The sequence below is a fragment of the Sus scrofa genome, chromosome 18, assembly GCF_000003025.6.
Source record: "Sus scrofa isolate TJ Tabasco breed Duroc chromosome 18, Sscrofa11.1, whole genome shotgun sequence".
NCBI classification, from domain to species: Eukaryota; Metazoa; Chordata; class Mammalia; order Artiodactyla; family Suidae; genus Sus; species Sus scrofa.
Genome location: NC_010460.4, coordinates 48,733,338 through 48,757,805, shown reverse-complemented (window position 1 = coordinate 48,757,805; position 24,468 = coordinate 48,733,338). Strand labels below are relative to the sequence as shown.

Below are 24,468 nucleotides of genomic sequence, written 5' to 3'. Positions count from 1 at the left end.
TAAAATTACTTCAACATCAAAAAAGTAAAAAATCACTTCAACATTAAAAACTATGTATAAAAATTCATGCAAAAAGTTTAGAAGACTATGCTCTAGACTACCAATAGGAAGCAGAAATAGAATTTTTCACTTGCTTTTCAACACCATTCGGTTTTACAAGTAAGGCAAATTCTCTGGGAACTTTGGAAATTAGCAAACTCACCATCCAGAGATAACCACCACTGTCACTTAGGTTCAGAGTCTCCCACAAATACACAAACATTTATAAAAATCTACGATCATTTGTTCTGAGGGGAGGGCCCATTAAAACAATATGGGGATGGAATGGACTAACAGGACAGAGTTACTGAGTGACAACGAGGAGAGGTGGCACTCAACCAAGGTCTATGATGGCTTCAATTTGCTTTACAAGGTGAGTGTTGGCTGTGCTTTAAGGGGAAAGAAAGAGGAAGTTTTCTAGAGGGCAACCAGGAGCAAAGGAATATCACGGGAACAGTGACAAACACTCTTGAGAGTAAACCAGACTGGATGACACTAGATTTTGAGGGGCCTTACATGCCCCGGGATGGAATCCTTGGAGATCACTGGGCATCCCTGAAGACTTCTGGGCAAAAGAGATGGCGGGGGACCATGGAAATGTCTGTAATACATTTTACATTCGGAGTAACCGCATACAGATGACCATGTGTCCTGGGTGGTCAGTGACAGCCTCAGATGACACCTAATTGCTAGAGTAATTACACTGCACTCCACTCTCAAAAACTCCTAGGTTTTGAAGATAAATATTATCATCTACGCACACACACAAAGTAGAACTTTCGCAATTCTCACCTTTATTATATAAAATGCACTGAGACTTTGTATTCTATTTCACTTTTTTTTTAAACGTTGGCTACAACCCAACAAACTGACTTCGTGACACACCAATTGTTCCTAACTCAAAAACTCTCACCTAGATGCCTGCAGGGTCTTGAAGAAAGGGGGAAGACAGAGCTAAGTCTGGATATGCACCGTTTAAGGCCGTGGTTCTCAAGTTTGGCAGGACGTCAAAATCACCCGCAAACATTACAGAGACGCACATCTCCAGGCGCACTGCATATACAGCTCTGTTACGTGTATGTCTATGGAAAGAAGTGCAAGCTACTTGACACATAACACAGGAAAGGGTATGAATACTTACAGACTTAAGTTCAAAGCAGAGCTGAGAACCACTACGTTCAGGAGTATGTGACAGCCTGGGATGGAACACAGAAGGGGGTCAGAGAGCACGGCCGCAGCACCTCTACGGGGTTAGACCAACGAGACCCCTCTCTCCGCCCGCCTCCCCAGGCCCTCGCAGACCCGGCGGGAGGCCCTCGCTGACCCCCGGGGTAGGGTGGCGGGGCGACACACCGCAGGCGGGAGGCGACCCGCGGCCCCGCCGCTCCCGCTCGCCCGCGCCGGGACGCGCCGCACGCGGAACGCCGCCCCACAGTGCCCCGCGGCGCGCAGGCGCAGGCGGCCGTTCCCAGCCTGCAGCGCTGCGCGGCGGCCGAGCCGGCAGCGGGCCGCCTCTGGCAGCCCCGGGCCGGGCGCCCCCGTCCCCAGCAGCGGGGGTAGGATGGCGCTGAAGCGGATCCAGAAGGTAAGGGCTCCTCTGGCCCTCTGGCTCCCTGCGAGTCCGAAGCGTCGATCCGCCGGCGGGGCGCCGCGGCCGCTACGCGCACGGCGGCTGAGGCAGCGCAGAGCACGGTGACACCTGCCAGGGAGGGAGGCGGAAGCGCCGCCCGCGCGGCCTTAAAAGGGCACGGCCCGGCGCGCGGGGCGGGGCGGCGTCACGTGGGGCTCGCGTCGCGCGAGGCGGGGCGGGGCGGAACGTCACGTCTACCCCCCACCTCCCGCCGTCCCCCCCCCCACTCCTCCCCCAGCACCTGCGGGGAGCTGCGGGCTCTCGGAACTTCGGCGCCTGTCCGCGTGCAGCCTGGGCGGAGAGACGGCCCGGGTTGGCGGAGGAAGGAGGGCACGGCCTTCTGGGGGGTAGGGGGGTCTGGAGGGCTGGGCAGAGGAGTCGATTTGAAGCTGGGTCCTAAGTATTGAGTAGGCATTCTGCATGAGCAGAAAAGGAAGGGCGTTCGCGGCGTGGATGGACTGGGCTTGGGGTGCGGAGAGGATGATCTGAGTTTTAGCACCGCTGAAGAGGGGCTGGGAGTGCGTGGGGAGGACAGGTGTGGGCTTCAGGGGCAGTGCCAGGCATAACTTTTTTAACATGTAGGTGATTGAGAGTCCTTGTAGGCCTTTACTATATTAACTAGAATTTGGAAACTGCACAACTGTAGAAGAGAAACAAGTGTCTTTAGTGCTACTGTGTTACCATTTGTTGACATTCTAGCATCGTTTCCAGTATTTTGTATATTTTGTATTCTGCTTTTTCTAATACCATTAAACGTGGGAGTTTTTCATGTTGTGAAATGGTATTCGTCACTAATTTTTTTTCTTTTTTGATGGCCACACCCACAGCATATGGAAGTTTTCCAGCCAGGGATTGAATCCCAGCCACAGCTGCGACCTGTATTGCAGCAACACTAGATCTTTTAACCCACTGAGCTGGCTGGGGATGGAACCCACCAGCAATTCTGGCCGCCTAGAGCCACTGCAGTCGGATTCGTAACCCACTGCACCACAGTGGGAACTCCATCATAACTAATTTTTAACATTAACATTCCAAAAGTACACGAACAGTAACGTATATAATGATTACCCATAGGGAATAAATGTATGGATGAGGATGTCAGAGAACCTGGGGTAGAGCATGAGGTCATTTAGGGTAATCTCACGCAACACTCTAACTGTTCCCACCTTTGGGGTTCTACATGTTTATATAGTTGTTTTGAGACTTGAGTGATACATGTGTAGTACACGCTTGCTTGCTGTATAATAAGCACTTGACATGAGTTGGCTGCCACTGATATTCTACATTTCATATAAACAATGCTGAGATGGACATCATTGTGCTGCGACCTTAGGTTTGATTGCCAAACGTGGAGTTACAGATTCTCCAAGGGGATGGCTCCTTTTTAATAAATAGCTCTCCAAGAAAGGAACGTTTTTGGCAAGCTGTCCTCCGAAGAGATCATCTGTCACCCTAGGACTTTGAGACAGACGAATGACATACTCAGCTCTGTGTTGTGAAAAGAGCCTTCTGGCTCTCATGGGGCCTGGAGTGGGCAGAGACTGGGACCCAGGGAGAATGGAGGGTATTGCAAAATCCCAGCAAAGGCTTCTTCCAAGTGAATGACCACGGAATGAATTCCAAGGCAAGAACTGTGCTGGGGTGACATGTCACAGGTGGAATTGCCAGGACTTGAAGAAGAGTATGTGTTGAAAGTGCCAGAGGGCGGGGCACAGGATTGGTAACTGGGTGGCTGGTAGTGTCATTGCCTGTGATGGGGAGTCTGGTATTTTGAGAGCAGGGAGCAGAGTGGAGGAGGTAAGGAGGGTAGGTTTGAGCCTGCATGTTTGAACATGTAGGCTGATAAGATTTATTAAGAGGGAGAACTGGGAGAAACAAGTTTGGACTTTGAGGATGACTTGGCAGCTATAGATGGAAGGTCACAGAGGTCATAAGCCAGGGAGAACTTTCCTTCATAGAAACCACTAAAGGAAGAAAGCAGACCCGTACTCACAGGGCCCCTCGCTGTAATGGACCTCGCCCTGGGTTTAATGCTCTGCAGTCACCATCTGGAAATTCTCAGTCATTATTGAACAAGAAAGCCTGCATTTTCACTTTGCATGGGGGCCCTGCGTGAGGGCCTGGAAGAAACAACACAACTTAAAAAGTGTATCAAGCCCACAGTGGTCAGAAGTCACCACTGGGACAAGTTCGGAAGCCCTGGTAACAGAGCCCCAGCGCCCACACTCTCAGAACTGGAGGACCATAGGACTTTGGGAGTGATTTTGCAGCTCCTGCTCTGTTTTTGTGAAATTCTCTGGTCTGAGCAGCTCTGGGCCCCACAGCCCACTGAACGTACCCGGGAGGCGGGGAGGTGCTGGCTTCAGAAGTTCTCAGAAAGCCCTGCCAATCATTTATTTTCCTTGTGCCCCTTCTTATAAATCAAGTCACATGCTCATTCTTGAACCAGCGAGGGAGGGTGATGGACATGGCAACTCTTGTCCTGGAGCTGAGGGTGAGTTTTCCTCTCCTGAGGGACTGGAGCTGAGCAGGACAGAGGAAGGGAAGTGGGTGCTGACGGAATGAGGCACCAGCTACCTGTCTCCCAGCTCCCAACCCACACCCTTGCCAACTACCTTCATACCTTTTTAAAAAGCTTTTTCCCGGGTTTCCCTTGTGGCATGATGGGTTAAGGATTTCGTGTTGTCACTGCGATGGCTCAGGTTTGAGCCCTGGCCTGGGAACTTCCAAATGCCGTGGAATGGGCCAAAAAAAAATTTTTTTTTAATTTAAAAAAGCTTTTTCCAAAGAATTAAGTAATTGCACATGAACTTTCACTTTATTGATAAAGTATTTCCTTCAGTTAGACAAGAATTCACATTTAAAAATTTTGAATACAGGAAGTTCCTGTTGTGGCTCAGTGGAAATGAATCTGACTAGTATCCATGAGGACACAGGTTGCATCCTTGGCCTCACTCAGTGGGTTAAGGATCCCGAGTTGCTGTGGCCGTGGTGTCTGCCCATAGCTACAGCTCTGATTCAGCCCCAGCCTGGGACCCTCCATATGCTGCAGGTGCAGCCCGAAAAAGACCAAAAAGAAAAAAAAAGTCTGGATATGTATCCATGTCACATTTCTAAAGGTCTTCAGCAGGGACAGGGATTTATTTGGCAGCATGACATTCTGTTTACCATAGTGATAATTATTTTTTTTGCTTTTTTGAAAATTTAGAGAAAATTTGAAAAATACTCCAAAATGCAGCTTTTCAAAAAGTCACCTATAGCCCCGTGAGGTAATTGTGGTTAACGTTGTGATGCTTTCATTCCAGTCTCTTGCTGTGAATGTGTTTCTGATTATCACAATCTCGGGGTCAAACTTTCTATTCTGCCTCTTTCCTCTCTTTTTTTCCTTGATGTTGTTTCATGACATTTGCTCCTGTTACTCTGTAGTCAGGCATAGAAACTACTTGAAAATTGACAGAACACTGTAAACCAGCTCTGATGGAAAAAATTAAAATCACTTTTTAAAAAAAGCTACTTGCTTTAGCTTTTCAAAACAGATTTACCTTTTTCTGATTATAAATGTGAATTTTCTTTGGAGAGAACCTCGAAAATCAGGAAAGTATAGATCCTGCCATATTTCCTCTACTATAAGATGAACACTTTTTCACATCTCTGCAGTTGGGGTGCTTCTTAAAATCGCTGTCAGCCAGAGAGCAGTTGTAGTTCAGTTTCACCATCTGCATGTGAGAGCCAGGTCCTGGCAGTGCATATCGGGGTTAAGCGCATTGTCGGTGAGTTAAGTTTAATTGCTTTAAAAATGTCCTCCAAAAGGACACTGAAAATAAAAGGTCTTGTGAACACAGGCACAGAAACCAGCAGTGGAGAGTATATTTTATGTTAATAGAATAAGTATCGGAGAAAGAACTGCAATTCTCTCTTCTCGTGCCAGGCTAACCAGATACTTCAAAGACCACACAAAGGAGACACCACATACCCTCCAGTCAGGGCGGCCAGGTCACCTTTATTTGCTGAGGTTTATGCCAAGAGATTGTACATCGTGGGCCTTTGCAAAATGGGTATCAGTGGCTTGAAAGAAAACTCCAGCAACAGTAGTGGAGGACTCTTAAAGAACTGCCACATCCCCAGGGCGTGGAGGACACAGAGGAGGATCCTGAGGGCGCCGTGACCCAGGGTTAATATTGAACAACTCGAAACAGGAAGAACAGTTTATTTATATCACTTGCTTTTCCTGTTTTCTTTTTTTTTTTTTGCATGCATGAGTGATATTGATTTAAAAAAACAAAATGAAACTTAATGCCCAAGTGATCCTACAAGCTTAGTTTTAAAATCAATTAAAATTAAAAGTTTTAGATGTAAAGAAATGTCAAGAATATCCTATGATACCACTTATATGGGGAATCTAAAACATGATACAAACAAATTAACTTACAAAACAGAAACAGACTCACAGATATTTAAAACAAAATTATGGTTACCAAAGAGGAAAGTGGGAGGGGGTAAATTAGGAGGAGGGGTTAACAGATACGCATTTCTATATATAAAATAGTAAACAGAGTTCCCGCTGTTTCACAATAGGATTGGCAGCATCTCCAAAGCACTGGGACAGAGGTTCGATCCCTGGCCTGGCACAGTGGGTTAAGGATCTAGCGTTGCCTCAGCTGCAGCACAGGTCACCCACTGGATCTGATCCCTGAGCTGGAAGAAAGGCAGTCAAAAAGTTTAAAAAATGAAATAGATGAACAACAAGGACCTACTGTATATCACAGGGAACTATATTCAGTATCTTGTAATAACCAATCGTGAGAAAGAAACTGAAAAAGGAAAAAGAATGTGTGTGTGTATCTGAATCACTTTGCTGTATACCTGAAATTAACACACATTAACACAACATTGTAAATCAATTGTACTTTAAAACATTTTTTTAAGATGGCAGGAAGACAACCTAAAGAATGGAGGAAAATATTTGTCTATCAAATATAAGAAAAGGGACTTGTATCCAGAATATGTAAAAACTCTTATAACTCAGCAATAAAAGGTTAGCCAATTAAGGAATGGGAAAAAAAAATAATGCATTTGGTCTCAGCTTAATTGCCAGCGTGTTTTCTTTCTTAGTCGTACATAAAATTGTGCCTTACTTTGAATGAAATCTCGGATTCAATGAAACACAGTAAAAGAACTCAGTTTGGTTTGTGTAACCCTCTTCCTCCACTAATACGCTATGCTTTAACCTTCTTTCCCCTTTTCAGGCAGGACTCACTTTAATTATCATTCTTACTCGTAACAATAATTATTACACAATGTTAACCTGCCTAGTCCTTTGCAATCAATAAAATGTTTTATTTATCCGTTTATTGAATAGGTAATAAATTCCCATAGTTAAAAATGCAAAAAGTGGGCGTTCCCATTGTGGTGCAGCAGAAACGAATGCAACTAGGGAAGATGACATTGTGGGTTCAATCCCTGGCCTCGCTCAGTGGGTTAAGGATCCTGCGTTGCTGTGGCTGTGGTGTAGGCCGGCAGCTGTAGCTCCAATTGGACCCCTAGCCTGGGAACCTCCATATGCTGCGGGTGCGGCCCTAAAAAAAAAAAAAAAAAAAAAAAATGTACAAAAGAGTCTACAGAGACAATTCTCCTTTCCACTCCCTGCCCCCTGCCCTCAGCCATCCGGTTCCTCTCCCTGGGGGGTGACCGTGTTACTTACTGGTTTCTCCTGTGTTCTTCTTGGACTGGGTACTGTTCCTCTTTCTTCTTTTTGAATGCTAATGACTGCAGCCTCTGTGCACTGTCAGCCTGGATTCCTTACTGGGTGTACTTAGATGCACTCGTGTGTATACACATTAAAAAACTTATAGCCAAACATTAGTGCTGGCCAATTGGCAGGCAGGTATTGTAATTACAACTTAACAATTATATTGAGACCCACAGAGGTCAAAGTGATTTTCCCAGTGACCAAGCTGGCGCTCGGCCCCGGGTCTTCTAGCCTCTATTATGAATGCCATATAGGAGTGGACCAGTTTCTTTCAAATCACACAGTACCCGCATTCTAGGGACGGGAACCGCTCCTGCAAAGGTGTGGAGGTGGAGTTCCCGTTGTGGCGCAGTGGAAAAGAATCTGACTAGGAACCGTGAGGTTGCGGGTTCGACCCCTGGCCTCGCTCAGTGGATTAAGGATCTGGCGTTGACCGTGAGCTGCGGCGTAGGTCACAGACGTGGCTTGGACCCTGCATTGCTGTGGCTGTGGCGTAGGCTGGCAGCTGCAGCTCCGATTCAGCCCCTAGCTTAGGAACTTCCATATGCTGCAGGTGTGGCCCTAAAAAATAAAATAAAAATAAAATTTCTGGGATGAAACAAGGTCCTGATTAGTCGCACTTGCTAGCTTCTGTGGTGTAAGTATTCCACCACGGCCAAGTGTATTTGTGCACATATAGGATGGCTGGAGGGGTGGGGTTACTAGAATGACCAGCAGGCCCTGAGATTGCACGGTGGGGTCAGGCGGGTCTTGGGGATGTGCTCGGTTCCAGGCTCAGTCCCGGTAAGGAGGAAGGTCAACCACCAGGTTCGAGCTCCACACATGTGCCTGAGACCCAGGGGTTTGCCGTCCTTGAGGCCTTTCCTTCCACCTGATGCCCCATTGCTCGTGCCTCCTTCCTTCCCTTTGGAACCTCTCTGGAAACCCCGAGAGATTTACCCAGATCTGGAACCTGGGGAGAAAGGAGAGTGATAGGAATACTCTACACATGCAAGCTAAAGTGTAAGAGTCACGGCCCAAACTCTTAGGCCTCGAAGCTCCCGCCGGGCTAGGATCCGTCTGGGGGCTTGTATTCGGAAGTTGGTATCTCATGAAGGGGATCTGGTTGTGACGTCATCCCTGTCTCCGCCCTTGGTGCCTCCGCTCGCGGTGCTGGACTGACTCACGTGTCCTCAGACCCCCACGTGGAGCCCTAGGACCCCATCAGCCAGTGGTGGGTGGGGCAGCTGGGGAGGTGGGCAGATTCAAGTACAGGAGCCCTGTCCTTAATTGGGCGCTTCTCTGGGCACAGTGCTTCCATTCAGGAGCCAGAGCTAAAACCCAGCCCCTGCCCTTCTCCACCCACGTGGGTGATCCCTTCGGCCGGAGGGTAAAGCAGCCCCCCGGGGGGCGCCTCGCCCTGCCCTCTTCCAGCTCTGTCACCTTGGGGAAGTAGCTTAACCTTCCACATCTCCATATAAAACGGAAATGGAACTACTCTCTTCCCACGTATCTTCACAGCCACAAGCAGACCTCTGTTCTCGAGGGTTCTCCTGTTTTCAGGAGCCAGGCCAACCCCTCCTGTGTCTGGGAGCCCCTCCCACAGGGAGAATGCCCTTCTGGCCCCGAGATGGGGGCTGTAGAGCAGCATCCCCAGTTCACACACCAGCTCTGAGCTCACTGTCTTGTGTTCCAGGAATTAACCGACTTGCAGAGGGACCCTCCTGCCCAGTGCTCCGCAGGACCTGTGGGAGACGACTGTGAGTACCTTTCGGGGCTGCAGATCCCAGGAGCCCTGCAGTCGAGACCCCCACACTTAGCAGCCCGTCGGCTGGTTTTGTTTGTATTTTCAGGAAAACTTATCATTGTTTTCCCTTCGTTTGCTGGTGAATTGCTTTTTCCTTAGATGCACTGAGTTCATAGCCCGGTTGGTCAAGATGCTGCCAGAAATTGCCACCTCCCTCCTCTGGAGCACAGGAAAGCCATCTGGTCCCCAGGCACGGTGGCTTCCGGAAAGCGCCTCTGGTCAACTAAAACACGGAGTGTTGGGGCAAAAACAGTCATGATGGAGGACCCTTGGGGGCAGAACTGGAGGGTTGGTGAGGGGAGGGGGGCTGGCTCCTAGTCTCTGCAAAGGGAAGGGGCGGCGGTCCTTTTCTCCCACTTCTGCTCTTCCCCCCAGGAGCCTGCACACACAGCACTGGCCAGCTCTCCGCCTCCCTCGATAGCCGACTGGCCATAAGCCAAGCTGCCCAGGGCTCGGGTTCCCCAAATCCTTTCTCTGCTCTCCCACGTCACCTCCACTTTCCGAGCGACTTCGGCTCTGGGACACGCATCCTTTACTGCGAGGCTGCAGTAGCTGCAGCTGAAGGAAAATGGGTGGCGTATGGAGAGACTGTGAAAGAGGGTGAATGAAAGGCATTAAAACCAGAATTAAAAACAAGGACTCACCAGCTATAATGGAAAAAATAAAAAGCATTAAAAAAGGATAGTTCTAAAAAAAAAAAACCAAAAAACCAAAGACTCAAACAGAACTGGTACACCAGTGTTCATTGTCACCTCTTTTACAATCCCCCAGCGGTCCCAAGTGCCCATCCACAGAGAAGTGAATGAGCAGAGTGTGGTATGTACATCCAATGGCATACTATTCAGCCATGAAAAGGAGTGAGGTTCTGAAATGTGCTGCAACGTGGATGAACCTTGAAAACTTGCCAAGCGAAAGAAGCCAGAAACAAAAGGACAAATGTAGGATTCCATTTATATGAGAACAAGACAAGCCAATTCATGGAGACAGAAAGTAGAGGTTCATAGATGCTGTGGGGGCATAGAAATGGGGGCTTGTTTCATGGCACAGAATTTCTTTTGGGAGTGATGAAGAAGTTTTAGACACGAGCAGCAGTGGTGATTGCCCCGCATTGTGAAGGCACTTAATGCCACTGACTTGTACACTTAACAGTGGCTAAAACCGAGTTCCCTGGTGGCCCAGTGGTTAAGGACCCTGCAGTGGCCAGGGTCGCTGCATGGCGCAGGTTCTATCCCTGGCCCAGGAACTTCCGTATGCCATAGGCATAGCCCCCCAAAGGCTAAAATGACGTCTCTTGTGCTACTTTTTTAAAAACCTTTAAAATTATGTTAAAATACAAGGAAGAAAAATTTCACACAGTTTGGGAAAAGAAAGAGGAAGTGGTGTCGCATGTGTGTGCCTGCACGTCCCCTGGGCTGAGGCTTAGAGGAGCTAAAGGTGGGCGGACAGAAGCACCGAATGTTGCGGGGTGGGGGTGGGGCTTCCAGAAGTTTTGTGTAGCCCTAAAGAGTGTTTTTAGAGCAAAACAGCAATGATTTCCATCGCACAGACAGTGTCAGCGGGCAGGGGTGGCTTCAAGGCCCTTGTTTTCTGGCCCTGATGGTTACCTGATCTGTGCTGTCCTTCCACGCGCTCCAGGTCTCCACAGCATCCCTTCCTCTCTGACTTATTGCTTAAGATAATGTCAGGCTAGGGTCACTGGTGAGGGTAAAGTGGTACTGATTCAGCCTCGCCTTTCTAAGGATGCCCCTGGCGCTTCTGTGCATCACGTGCACCCCCCGCCCCACACCCTGTCCTTCCTGGAGAGGCCGGCCACCCTTGGAAACTGGCTAACCTTGTGGGGCCCACTTCATGCCTGCCCTGTGGGCCTTCGGTGCCCTTCCAGCATCCCTCTGCAATTTCCTTTCTCTTCCCCTCTCTTTTCGGTCCTTCTCTTCTGACTGGGCCCTCAAGCCTGCTCCGCCCCTCAGCAGACCGCAGGGGTTAAAGTGAGTGGGACCAGAGGTCCCAACCTGTTTACCAGAAGGAACCCCTTTTATTACCCACCCCTCCCCATGGGCTCCTACTCTCTAATATGTCCATCATCAAAAATACCTAAGGAGTAAGGAATTCCGTTCTGTACTATGATTAAGCAAAGGTCTACCCACCTGACAGGACCGTCTTTTCACCCGAAAGCTTTGACCGACACCAACAGTATGACCTGGGGTGGGGCTGGCCACATGTGCATGACCAGCCGTATGGTTTAAGGCGGGGGCTCTGGGCTCTGCCTGGAGGAACCGGAGCTGGAGACCAGCCACCTGGGTGATCTATTAGCCCATCCTGCTTCCACCAGGGGCCCCCGTAAAAACTGCACACACAAATTCTGTGGTGAGCATCCCTGCAGGCGGTCCTCTGTGCACTGTCCCCATCGATGGTGCGACTCCAGAGAAGAACCCAGGGACGCTCTGCGCTCGGACCCCCACCCCACGCCCCGGACTTGCCCACAACCACTTCCCGCGGCTGGGGTTGATCTGTAGCTAGCCCTGTGGGAATGCAGAGCATTTGAGGAGTCTGGAGTCCAGGGAAATGATGGAAGCCCCTGAACTTGGATCTGGTGGCAGCAGTGAGGGCAGGCTTGTGTGGACGGCGCCCTCTGAGTGGGGCAGCGGCCTTTTGGGGAGCCCCGTGCTGGGGAGCCTCTCACGCCCGCCTCTCTTTGTCTTGCAGTGTTCCACTGGCAGGCCACCATCATGGGCCCGGTAGGTAGCCACTGCCAACGCACCCCTGGCTTTGCTTGGCGCTCTGTCCGCTCTGGCACGTGCACTAATCTGCTTTCGGTGTCTCATCCTCCAGAACGACAGTCCCTACCAAGGAGGCGTTTTCTTCCTGACCATCCACTTTCCTACAGATTATCCTTTCAAGCCCCCCAAGGTGAGGACGGGGACGGGAACAGGGCGCGAGGAAGTTGCTGGTGCAGAAGCTGCACCCGGGGCTTCTCCGAGGGCTCTTGCCCACCTCCAGGGCTCCAGCCTCCAGGGAGTTAAACTCAGGACTTTCAGAATCCATTCCTTTTGTGAGCGAGGCCCAGGGGGTAAGGGCTTCCTACTGAAGCTGTGGGTTCGGGGGCTCCTCGTGGGGTGTCTGAGTCCGGGCGTGTCTCAGTCTCCTGCTCCCTTCTCTGCGGCCCCTTTCAGTCTAGGACAGGGCTTCTCAGCTGCTGTCCCAGGAACACTGGGCAGTGTCCTGGAATATTTGACGTTAAAAGCAAGGCGTTAAACAACAGCACAGGGAACCGTATTCCATCTCCTGGGATAGACCATGACGGAAAAGAATGTTAAACAAATAAAAAAGAATGTATATGTGTGTATGGCTGCGTCGCTTTGCTGTATAGTAGATATTGAAGGAACATTGCAAATCAACTATACTTTAATTAACAAAAGAAAATTCATAAGAAAAAAGAGAAAAGAATATTAAAAAAGAATGTAGGAGTTCCTATTGTGGCTCCTCGGGTTAAGAACCCAACGTAGTGTCCGTGAGGTTGATGGTTCGATCCCTGGCCTTGCGCAGTGAGGTAAGGATTTGGCTTTGCTACAGGCTGCAGCATAGGTTGCAGATGTCGCTCAGATCCGGCATTGCTGTGGCTGTGATGCAGGATAGCAGCTGCAGCTCCAATTCGACCCCTAGCCTGGGAACATCCGAATGCCACAGGTATGGCCATAAAAAAGAAAAAAAAATTGTGTGTGTGCACGTATGTGTGTGTGTGTGTACACACACACACACACACACACACACATTTATATATCACTATGTTGTACAGCAGAAATTGGCACAACACTGTAAATCAACTATACTTTTTTTTTTTTTTTTTTTTTTTTTTGCTTTTTAGGGCTGCACCCACGTCATACGGAGGTTCCCAGGCTAGGGGTCGAATCGGAGCTATAGCTGCCGGCCTACAGCACAGCCACACAGCCACAACTACAAGGGATCTGAGCCCATCTGTGACCCATAGCACAGCTCATGGCAATGCTGGACACTTAACCCACTGAGCGGGGCCAGGGATCGAAGCCACATCTTCATGGATACTAGTCTGATTCATTCCTGCTGAGCCACAATGGAAACTCTGTAAATCAACTATACTTTAATCAAGAAACAACAACCCTGAGCTGGGAGGTGGGGAGGGGGTGGCTACTAGCATCCAGGGCGTGGAGGCCAGGAGTGCTGCTCAGCCCTGGACTGCACAGGACGGCCCTGAGTGTCGGCAGGTGGAGACACACTGAACTAGGACTCGGACAACTCACCTCCCTTCCTGGATCCAGATCAGTCCTGCCCTCGTGAGACACACAGTCCCATGGGGGAGGCATTCCGTAGGGGAGCTGGGCAGTGCAGAGAGCAGGAAAAGGGGACAGGCCAGTGAGGGTGGAGGGACACGCTCAGGGAGGGGTCAGGGAACTGGGGGGCACCTTGTGTTCAGGGGTGGGGAGGATGCCAGCGGGGTGGCCCATGGCTGGACTGCTCTGCTGTGGTGAGGAGCAGAGGCTGAGTGGGGGCAGAGGCTGGTTGTGATGGAAGGGTAGGTGGTATGGGGTGGGGGAACAGGAGGAAGATTCTGGGGCGTTCCAACGTGGAACCAGCAGGACAGGCTGCAGGTCAGATGTGGTCACATATCACGTTTTGTTTTAGGGCCACACCCACGGCATATGGAAGTTCCCAGGCTAGGGAATTGGATCTGCAGCTGCCGGCCTACACCACAGCCACAGCAACATCAGAGCTGAGCCGAGTCTGCACCCTACACCAACAGCTCACTGCAATGCTGACTCCTTGACCCACTGATTGGGGCCAGGGATCAAACCTGCATCCTCATGGGATACTAGTCGGGTTCATTTCCGCTGAAACACAGGGGGAACTCCTCATATCACTTCTGTTTTCGTTTTCTGTTTTGGGGGGGATTTTTTTTTGTCTTTTTAGGGCTGTACCCACGGCATATGGAGGTTCCCAGGCTAGGGGTCAAACCAGGGCTATAGCTGCTGCCCTAAGCCGCAGCCATAGCAATACGGGATCGGAGCCACATCTGCGACCTACACCACAGCTCACAGCAACACCGGATCCTTAAACCATTGAGCCAGGCCAGGGATCAAACCTACATCCTCATGGATACTAGTCAGATTCGTTTCCGCTGCGCCACAACGGGAACTCCCAATATATTTTTTTATTTTCATTTTAAAAATGAAATTGTCAATTCTGGTTGTAAATGAGGAAACTGAGGCTTTGACTGGGTACCTCATTTCCTGAAAATGGCATGACTCATAGTGGAGGGGGCGATTTCAGCCCAGATGTGTCAGCCTCCTTTTTTTTTTTTTTTTTTTTTGATCTTTTTAGGGCTGCACCCATGGCACATGGAGGTTCCCAGGCTAGGGGTCCAATCAGAGCGTAGCTGCTGGCCTACTCCACAGCCACAGCCATGCCAGATCAGAGCGTCTGCGACCTACACCACAGCTCATAGCAACACCGGATCCTTAACCCATTGATCGAGGCCAGGGATCGAACCGGAATCCTCATGGATCCTAGTTGGGTTCGTTAACCACTGAGCCTATGTTTTTAACCTTTTGATTTTGAATTACTTTTAGACTTAGAGAAAAGTTGCAAAAGTAGTACAGAGCTTCGATACACTCCTTGTCCAGCTTCCCTTGAAGTCAACAGCTTTTGTTACAACAGCACAGTTACCAAATCCAGGAAATCAGTGTTGGCCACATGCTCTGAACTAAACTGACAGCCTTACCTTTTAGCAGCTTTCACTGCTGTCGCGCCTGTGTTCTCGGATCCACATTGCATTTATTGTCTTGTCGCCTCCATCTCCACAGGCTGTAACAGTGCCTCCCCTGGTCTTTCATGAGGATTGTTGATCAATTATATCATCCAAGGCCCCTCATTTGGGGTTCGTGTGATGTTTTCTCAGGATTGATCTAAGGTTTTTGCATGTTGTCAAGACTTACACAGAAGTCCTAAGTCTGTGTCAGGGCCGCCTCTCTCAGGGTTTGCAATGTCTTACTGCCCTGAGGTTGGCTTTGGTGGCTCAGTTTGGAGCAGACCCTTAACCCCTGTGAACGCACTGCATCGGAGCCCCTCGGCTCCCCAGCCACAGCTCTTCCAGGCCACTGCCCCCAAAGGCCACCCGGTGTCTCAGTATTTTAAACTGTGATTGAATGTGGTTAGGATTCTGCCAGCTTTTAGCGGGGGAGGCTGGAAAGTGCTGGGCACAGAGGGACAGATGCTAAAAGAGCCCTGTGGGGTCTGAGACCCGCTGCTATTCCGGGGGGTTGGTTGAAAAAGCTGGTTTCATGGCCTCAGATCCACCCCACACTCTCCTTTCCCTGTTGAGAGGTGCTGCAGTGTCTTACAAAGCAGTAATTTTCCATCTCACCTCCTTCGTTAGCATGTAAGCTGCTGAGGAGCTTTCTAAAATAAAGACAGGATGTAGCCCTATGTGTCCGCTGGGCATGTCCAGGATCCCTGATTGCCCAGGACAAAGTGAAAACAGTGCCTGTTATTAAAAGACTGGGAGTTCCTGTCATGGCACAGTGGTTAACGAATCCGACTAGGAACCATGAGGTTGCGGGTTCGATCCCTGCCCTTGCTCAGTGGGTTAAGGATCCGGCATTGCTGTGAGCTGTGGTGTAAGTCGAAGATGTGGCTCGGATCCTGCATTGCTGTGGCTGTGGAGTAGGCCAGTAGCTACAGCTCCGATTAGACCCCTAGTCTGGGAACTCCATAAGCCACGGGAGTGGCCCTAGAAAAGACAAAAAGACAAAAAAAAAAAAAAAAGACTGAAGTTAAACTCTGTGAGTCGGGGTCACTTTAACAAGGAGAGATATATGCTGAAAAGTCTTATCTTCTACAGTAAAGAGAGTGTTTCTGGGGAGTTTCCGTTGTGGCTTAGCAGTAACGAACCCCACCGGTATCTATGAGGATGAAGGTTCGATCCCTGGCCTTGCTCAGTGGGTTAAGGATCTGATGTGGCCATGAGCGTTGCTGCGGCCTAGGCCGATGTTCCCTAGCCTGGAAACGTCCATATGCCATGGGTGTGGCCCTAAAAAGACAGAAAGAAAAGAGTATTTCTGTCTTTCAAAAATTCACTTCCCACAGGAGAACAAGATAACGTAGAATGATGTTTTGGAGAGAATTTTCTGGCTCTAGGGGGAATCTGGCAAGACTGCATGGGCTTCTTTATAGAAGAATTGAAGAAAAAGGCAGAGACTTAGTGCCTGAGACACTTGGGAAGTTTGACCTTTCCCAGAAAACAGTCATTGGGTCATAGATGATAAACCTCACATGCACACAGCCTTCCTATCCCCATATTTGAAAGCAAGTTGTTTTTAAAAAACAGAGCTGTTGGAGTTCCCGTCATGGCTCAGTGGTTAACGAATCTGACTAGGAACCATGAGGTTGCGGGTTCGATCTCTGGCCTTGCTCAGTGGGTTAAGGATCTGGCATTGCCGTGAGCTGTGGTGTAGGTTGCAGAGGCGGCTTGGATCCCACGTTGCTGTGGCTCTGGCGTAGGCCGGTGGCTACAGCTCCGATTCGACCCCAGCCTGGGAACCTCCATATGCCGCGGGAGCAGCCCAAGAAATGGCAAAAAAAAAAAAAAAACAGAGGTGTTTTATTATAAACTATTTGAGGCACACAAAGCATTGTAGATGGTAGTATAACAGATGCCTGCCTCCGCCTTCCAGCCCAGGGATGCCGCCACTCAGGACTTTTGGGTCCTTGCCCCCGCCCCTTTTCTGTCACCCCCGAGCACGCTACTTTGGGGGTATTGGCGTCAGTCTCCTTGTCCAGCCCCAGGACCCCAGCAAGGGATGGGTTCTGGGACTTCTCCCTGGGGTGCCCCTCCTGTCCTAGGGTTTGGAGTGGGGTCCCAGCTCACCCGGGATTGTCACTCCCGCCTCACTAGGTTTATTTTCCAGAAGGCTCCTGTCTGGGATTCCCCCCCCCCACCCCCGGTCGGTCTGACTTGGGCTCTCTCATCTCCGCAGGTCGCTTTCACAACCAAAATCTATCACCCCAACATCAACAGCAATGGCAGCATCTGCCTTGACATCCTGCGCTCCCAGTGGTCTCCAGCGCTGACCGTGTCCAAAGGTAAAGGGTAGACATGGACACGTGTGCCAGGCCCCGACATGGGGGCCTGTCCTGTGCCTGTTACTCTCGCCCCTGCGAGCAGATCAGTTGCCGTGGGGTGCTCCAGCCAGACTGTCGCGGGGGGCGCAAGAAGAAAATGTTGAGGCTGTTTAGACTTCTAGAAGGCGGAAAGGCAAATATGACATTGCCTTCTGCACCCTTTCATTCATTCATTCATCCAACGTGGATGATGAGTCGGCTCCGAAGGAAGAAGAGCCGCCCACCCCATCCCCCGTCCCCACCAGGCCCTGCAGTGCACTGAGCTCAGGGCGAAGAAGGTAGACATTCCCTCCCAATAAGACAGGCTGCCATGGTTGTGTGGACACAGACTGGGGCCCGGGGGTGCGCGCTTCCTGCCAATGGAGGGAGTGAGATGATGAGAAAAGGCACACCCTGAGCCAAAGAGGGTGGCAGAGAAGTGTGGAGTGTGAGGCAGTGCAGTGGCAGCGCTTCAGGTGGCAGACGGGGCCGCAGGTGCCAGGGCAGCTGGCCGGGCCGACTGTGGGAGACTGGTGAGTCCAAAGGGAAAGGCGCCCCCCCGCCCCGGGGGAGGGTTGCAGCGTGTCCCCAGCACTCAGGCATCCAGGAGAGAGCCCCACCCCCCGGCATCTGCTCCTCTCTGAGCTGAGTCCCCTCCCTACCGCCCAAGCCAGGGAAAACACCAGGAGGAGAGGCCATTACCATCTCCTGGCTTCCACTTGCCTTCGGGTCCGGGGCTCGGGACACTCCCCAAGCCCAGAGGACGGAGAGGAAGGCAGGGTGGCCGGGAGCGGGCGTTCGAGTGTGGAAGGAAGGAAGGAAGATACCAGCCCCTCGTGACACAGCCTCGGAGCTCAGCACAGCAGGGCAGTCAGATAGCTGTCAACAGACAGACCAACCCTCCCGTCCGTAGTGTCCCTGTGTGGGCTGTGGTCAGGACTTGGATGGACCCACTGAAGCCAGGATGACTGTTGTTTGGGGTCATACAGAAGGTCCAGAGCAAAGCCGGGAACGCTTCTGTGAAGGACCCGAACAGTCGCAGCAGCACTGCTCCCAGCCCTCACTCCAGCTTGGGGGCATGGGGGCTCCTCTCAGGTCTAGAGCAGGACTGAGAGTTCAGGGCGGAAGATGTGCGTGTGCTTGGCAGTCACACAGACCTGGGGCAGCATCTCCTTTAGGAGTTCCCATTGTGGCTCAGCGGGTTAAGAACCCAGCTAACATCCATGAGGATGCAGATTCGATTCCTGGCCTCACTCGGTGGGTTAAGGATCCAGTGTTGCCGTGAGCTGTGGTGTAGGTCGCAGATGTGGCTTGGATCCAGCGTTACTGTGGCTGTGGCACAGGCCAGCGGCTGCAGTTCCCATTCAACTTGTAGCCTGGTTACCGCCTTATGCCTCGGGTGCGGCCCTAAAAAGGAAAGGGAGAAAAAAGGAAGGAAGGGAATTTCATTTATATACATTTTCCAGGTATCCTAAGTCTATGACCTTGGACAAGTCACCAGAATGTTCCAAGTTCCAGTTTCTTTCCAGGGACGAAACAGGTCCCTGGGACCAGACAACAAGGGTGCAGGGCATGGAGCCAGGGACAGCGCTCAGGAGAGCAGGGCACGAGGGACCGGAAGTGCCGCAGAGCAGGTGTGCCTGGGACGCGCCAGGATGAAACTGCCATCCAGCGGAGAGATGGGCAAGGCCACGGTGTTCGTGACCACTGGGCATCCGAATAATTTAGATGGGGGTGGTGACAGAAGGGCAGCCAGTGGCTCCGTCTGCAGAGAGTTCGAGCTGGGGGGGCCCGGGGTGACCTGAGAGCCTGGTGGCCGCAGCTGACCCACCCTCTCTTCTCTTCCCAGTTCTCTTATCCATCTGTTCTCTGCTCTGTGACCCCAACCCCGACGACCCTCTGGTGCCAGAGATAGCCCACACCTACAAGGCCGACAGAGAGAAGTACGCGTGCTCTTGGATTGCTTTTGGGCCTCAGCCATCCCGGGCAGCTCCCAGCAGTACCCAAGCCCGAGCTGCCGCTTCCAGGCCAATAGGTCCCCGTGGACATCCTCGTGCCCACGCCAAGCCCTGGCCTTGGTGCCCTCGGCTTGGACTCCTGACTCTCTCGGTAACATATCCTTTGGCTCCGAGGATGGAGAAGGAGATAAAAGCCGTTCACCCTCCTGGAGCACTCGCCAGCTGCCGCTACTGAAACCCTAAAATATTACTGCCAAGCCTGCCCTTGAAGCCAGCAAAGTCAGTGGTCAGCCAAAATGGACTCACGAGACTATGACAGCAAGAAAATTCAGGATTAGGAGTTCCCGTCGTGGCGCAGTGGTTAACGAGTCCGACTAGGAACCATGAGGTTGCGGGTTCGGTCCCTGCCCTTGCTCAGTGGGTTAAGGATCCGGCGTTGCCGTGAGCTGTGGTGTAGGTTGCAGACGCGGCTCGGATCCCGCGTTGCTGTGGCTCTGGTGTAGGCCGGTGGCTACAGCTCCGATTGGACCCCTAGCCTGGGAACCTCCATATGCCACGGGAGCGGCCCAAGAAATGGCAAAAAGACAAAAAAAAAGAAAAGAAAATTCAGGATTAAATGATAGGGTTTCTAGCACAAAACAAGAGGGGGGCGGGTGTCTGCTCAGATATTCCCCGGGGTGAGGCCGAGGCCAGCCGAGGTGGGAAACACGGCCGTGCTCAGAAGGCTTAGCCGATTGAGGCTGAGAAGTGAGCCGTGGCTGCCGTTTTACTGACCGACCCTCACCACCAATGCTGTTTTGACACTGATTACCTGATGCAGAATTGCAGAATTCTGACCCATTAGCGTGCCCTGTAGCGTGGAGATGGGGTGGTATCTGTGGTTGGCAGGGCCAGTACAGGCAAGGACTCACCTTCCCCGGGGGTCAGCTCTGAGCGCTGACTGCACTGTGACAAAGGACCAGGCAGGGTGGGGCCTGGGGGCAGCTCTGGCACAGGTGGCGGTGGAGTGCGGGCTTTTATTTTTTATTTTATTTAATTAATTAATTAATTTATTTATTTTTGTCTTTTTGTCTTTTCTAGGGCCACACCCGCACATATGGAGGTTCCCAGGCTAGGGGTCTAATTGGAGCTGTAGCAACCCGCCTGCACCAGAGCCACAGCAACGTGGGATCCGAGCCGCGTCTGCAAACTACACCACAGCTCACGGCAATGCCAGATCCTTAACCCACTGAGCAAGGCCAGGGATCGAACCTGAAAGCTCATGGTTCCTAGTCGGATTCGTTAACCACTGCGCCACGACGGGAACTCCAAGTATGGGCTTTTAAAGAGCATCTCCAGTGAATCTTTTCGTTTGTTACTTCTCTTCTGTTTGTAGAGAGTGGAACGGGATGTGCTTTTTCCAGTGTATGTATTTCTTGAAACCTTTATATATACATATTTTTTCTCTTTTTACCACCACACCTGCCACATATGGAAGTTTCCGGGCTAGAGGTCGGATCAGAGCTATGCCACAGCCACAGCAACACCAGATCAGAGTCCCATCATCCACCTACACCGTAGCTTGTGGCAACGCCTGATCCTTAACTCACTGAGCAAGGCCAGAGATCGAACCCACATCTGCACCAACCCTATGTCCAGGAACTCTGAAACTTTAATTTGTTTTGAAAACTTTATAGATCTCATTATTTCCTTCCTTTGAGTTTTTCCTGTATGACAAAGTATTTCTAATGGGCTCGATTTTAATCTGTATTTATGGCACCACTTATCATGATATACGTTAGATACACCCAAAGTGGTTTCTCGTTGCCTCCTCTGGTGTCACAGCTCTCAGACAGGGTCGTGGCAGCAGACCTCAGTACAAGAATGAGGAGGAACGCACATCCTGTCAGGGGGCCCCGGGCCTGCTCCGTGGCTACCAAGGGTGGCACTGACTGCCACTCGGGTGGCCAGGCTCCTGCAGCCCATGTGCTGGACAGCCAGGGCCAGTTCCAAGCTGACCTCTGGGTATCTCTGCCTGATCCTCATGCATCCCTATTGTAGGACAGGAAAGAAGGAGGGAGGAGGTTCGTTGTCCTGTTAAATCGTCCGCAGCAGCTGGTCATGCGGAAACCACTGGGACTCACCACGCCGGGGGCTACCAGCCCTGACTGTCACGTGCAGTCCTCAGTCCAAGTCACTCGACTCGACAGGCCTCCATCTGAGGCCAGAAGCAGCAGCGCTGCCCCTGCATCAGTTCTGTGCTCTCTGTGCTGACAGGACGTGACCATCATGAGCGAGGGTGTCACCCCTCTGCCTTTTTCTTTCAGGTACAACAGACTAGCGAGAGAGTGGACACAGAAATACGCCATGTAAGTGCCTCTGAGGTTTGACAGGAGCCACTGTCCTCGAGCCGGGAGCCGTGAAACGGAGCTGGTGGCTGAGCCACTCACAGAGTGTCATCTCTCCTGCAAACAAATCCTGGTCGCCCACCTTCTCCAAGCACAGCCTGTTGGTACCACTCTCAGCCGTCGTGGTTTCGCCAGCGTCACATCTTTGATGCCGGATCAGTCGTCACTGTTAATGATCTACAGCCTTCTTGGCTCCACTGGAACCAATCTCTCGGCCTCTGTGGGGCGCTGTGCACCTGCCCCTCCCGGCCACCAAGGTGCCTCACAGGGGCAGCAGCCTGGCCCCTTGCCCCACGCTCTCTGCCTTGTAGAAACTCAGCGCCAGCCTGGGAGCCCCCGGGCGGTGCGGGCAGGCTCTCCGCGCATCCCTTCTGCCGCCAACCACATCCTGAAGAGTCTCAACTCATCCCAAGAGCTCCCGGGAATCAGAAACAGTGTCCCTGGAAGCGGAGGCCGTGCCCCCTCCTCCCAGCAGTCTTCCTTGGCTGTGCCCCCCGCAGGCACCCTCCCCATGGGCTGAGAAGCAGCAGGTGAATGTCGGGATGTCAGGCATGTAACACGCCAGGAGAGATGACTGTCCTTTTAGGAGCAAGAGCAAGATTATGAAACTGGAGCGATTTGGGTTATGCTTTTCTATCTGATAAGCTATCGCACCGCCCTCCTCCTCCCACTCAGAGCCTGCACTAGAGCCCAGGGTGAGCCGTTCACCGACTGGAACTCAGGGAGAGAGGGGGACAGTCACTCCCCTACATGATAACTGACGTTTAAGTCAACTTTTTTGTTTTCCAAGCAGAAGAGAAGATATGGAAACTTTGGACAGGTTCTTCAAGAGCCTCGAATTAAAAATAGCCGATCAGGTGGTAACTGGCCTCCCGTCTTACATGTCTGTCTTTTTTCTTTTTAGGGCCACCTGTGCAACATGTGAAAGTTCCCAGGCGAGGGGTCGAATCAGAGCTGCAGCTGCCCGCCTCCACCCCAGCCACGGCCATGACAGATCCAAGCCACATCTGCGACCTCCAGAGCAGCTCTCAGCAATGCCAGATCCTTAACCCACTGTGTGAGGCCAAGGATCGCACCTCCATCCTCACCGCCACTATGTCAGGTTCTTAACTCCAATGAGCCACAACGGGAACGCCTCTCTCTTAGGTTTCTGCTGCAATGCATGTCAAGAGTTGCCTTCAGGAGTTCCTGCTGTGGCGCAACAGGCTTGGCGGCAGCATCTCTGCAGCACCAGGACGCAGCTTCAATCCCTGGCCCGGTGCAGTGGGTTTGGGATCTGGCGTTGCTGCAGCTGTGTCATAGGTCACAGACACGGCTCATCTGATCTGATCCCTGGCCCGGGAATGCCATATGCCTCGGGGCGGCCAAAAAAGAAAAAAAAGAGTTGCCTTTAGGGTTCAGAAGTTCGAGATTCGGTTAGCAAGGAGAAGGGCAGGAAAGGAAGTATTCTAATTAAACCTCCAAAAGGGAGGAATATTGAGGGGTTTCCTAGCTCAAAAGTCAGATTTGGCCTCGTCTTTTCTAAATGGACTGTGAAGCTGGTCCACCTTGAAGACAGCCGTGTGAAAATACTGATTGGACGAGAAGGAGCAGTGACTGGAGAAACCCTAAAATTCCATGACTGAGGAGTTCCCATTGGGGCTCAGCTATAATGAATCCAATTAGGATCCATGAAGACGTGGGTTCGATCCCTGGCCTGGATCAGTGGGTTAAGGATCCAGCAGTTGCCATGAGCTGTGGTGTAGGTCTCAGATGTAGCTCAGGTCCACTGTCGCTGTGGCTGTGGTGTAGGCCAGCAGCTACGGCTCCGATTCAACCCCTAGCCCAGGAACTTCCATATGCCACCAGTGTGGCCCTAAAAAGTCGAGAAAAGCAAAATAAAATATAAAATTCTGCAACCGCATGGCCTGTGGCGTTTGGAAGGAAGCCTGCAGCCCTCGCACTGGGCATCCGCCGTAGGTGACCACAGGAGGTTGACCTGCTTCCCAGGTTGTAGTGCAGCTTCAGTGTGGTTGCTTTCCAGCTGGAGGACTGCAAGTAGGCACTGGGTCCTCAGCCAAGCAGGCAGCAGGCTGAGCCTACTCTGCACTTCCTGGGGGTCCTGCTCAGGATGCTCGGCTACATGAGGCGGCTCCTGGTGTTCCATGGGCCCCCTGCTCTGCCTCTTACCATGGCGGGCGGTTTGCCCTTTTCATTTTTGTCTCTTGGCTACTCCTTTGGTCTTTGCTTAAACAAAATAAATCTACAGTGTCTCTGGGGAAGGCTGTCCACACAGGGCTGTGCCACTTCAGACAATGGTCACAGTGCTCCTTGAGCCAGTGTGACAAAGCACGGGGAGGTGGGCAGATGAAAATTTCAGAGGCTCAGAGAAGGAGTCTCCAGGCCCAAGTCAGTGTTGCGAGTGTGGGTACCATACTTGGCCCTTTGAGCATCATAGCTTATGACGCCCAGGAAGCTGATGAATCTTCTCAGTACAGGCAAAATTTCCCCAAGCCTGGACCTCCCGTCGTGGCGCAGTGGTTAACGAATCCAACTAGGAACCATGAGTTTGCGGGTTCGGTCCCTGCCCTTGCTCAGTGGGTTAACAATCTGGCGTTGCCGGTGAGCTGTGGTGTAGGTTGCAGATGTGGCTCGGATCCCACGTTGCTGTGGCTCTGGCGTAGGCCGGTGGCTACAGCTCCAATTCGACCCCTAGCCTGGGAACCTCCATATGCCATGGGAGTGGCCCAAGACATGGCAAAAGACCAAAAAAAAAAAAAAATTTCCCCAAGCCTGCTCCCTCTGTGGGA

The 24,468-nt window shown here is 51.6% G+C and overlaps 1 protein-coding gene across 2 annotated transcripts; it reads left to right on the top strand.

The window, feature by feature from the left end:
• UBE2D4 (ubiquitin conjugating enzyme E2 D4 (putative)) lies at window positions 1,492–22,548 on the top strand. 2 transcript variants are annotated; one of them, XM_003134861.6, is made up of 7 exons: window positions 1,492–1,624; window positions 9,094–9,157; window positions 11,908–11,939; window positions 12,034–12,111; window positions 17,211–17,316; window positions 19,184–19,277; window positions 21,599–22,548. In XM_003134861.6, the coding sequence occupies exons 1-7, from the start codon at window positions 1,601–1,603 to the stop codon at window positions 21,642–21,644; spliced, it is 444 nt and encodes a 147-aa protein (XP_003134909.1). In that variant the 5' UTR covers window positions 1,492–1,600; the 3' UTR covers window positions 21,645–22,548. The 2 variants fall into 2 exon arrangements, with proteins under 2 accessions (XP_003134909.1, XP_013841249.1); XM_013985795.2 differs by lacking the exon at window positions 12,034–12,111 and having other exon boundaries at window positions 1,506–1,624.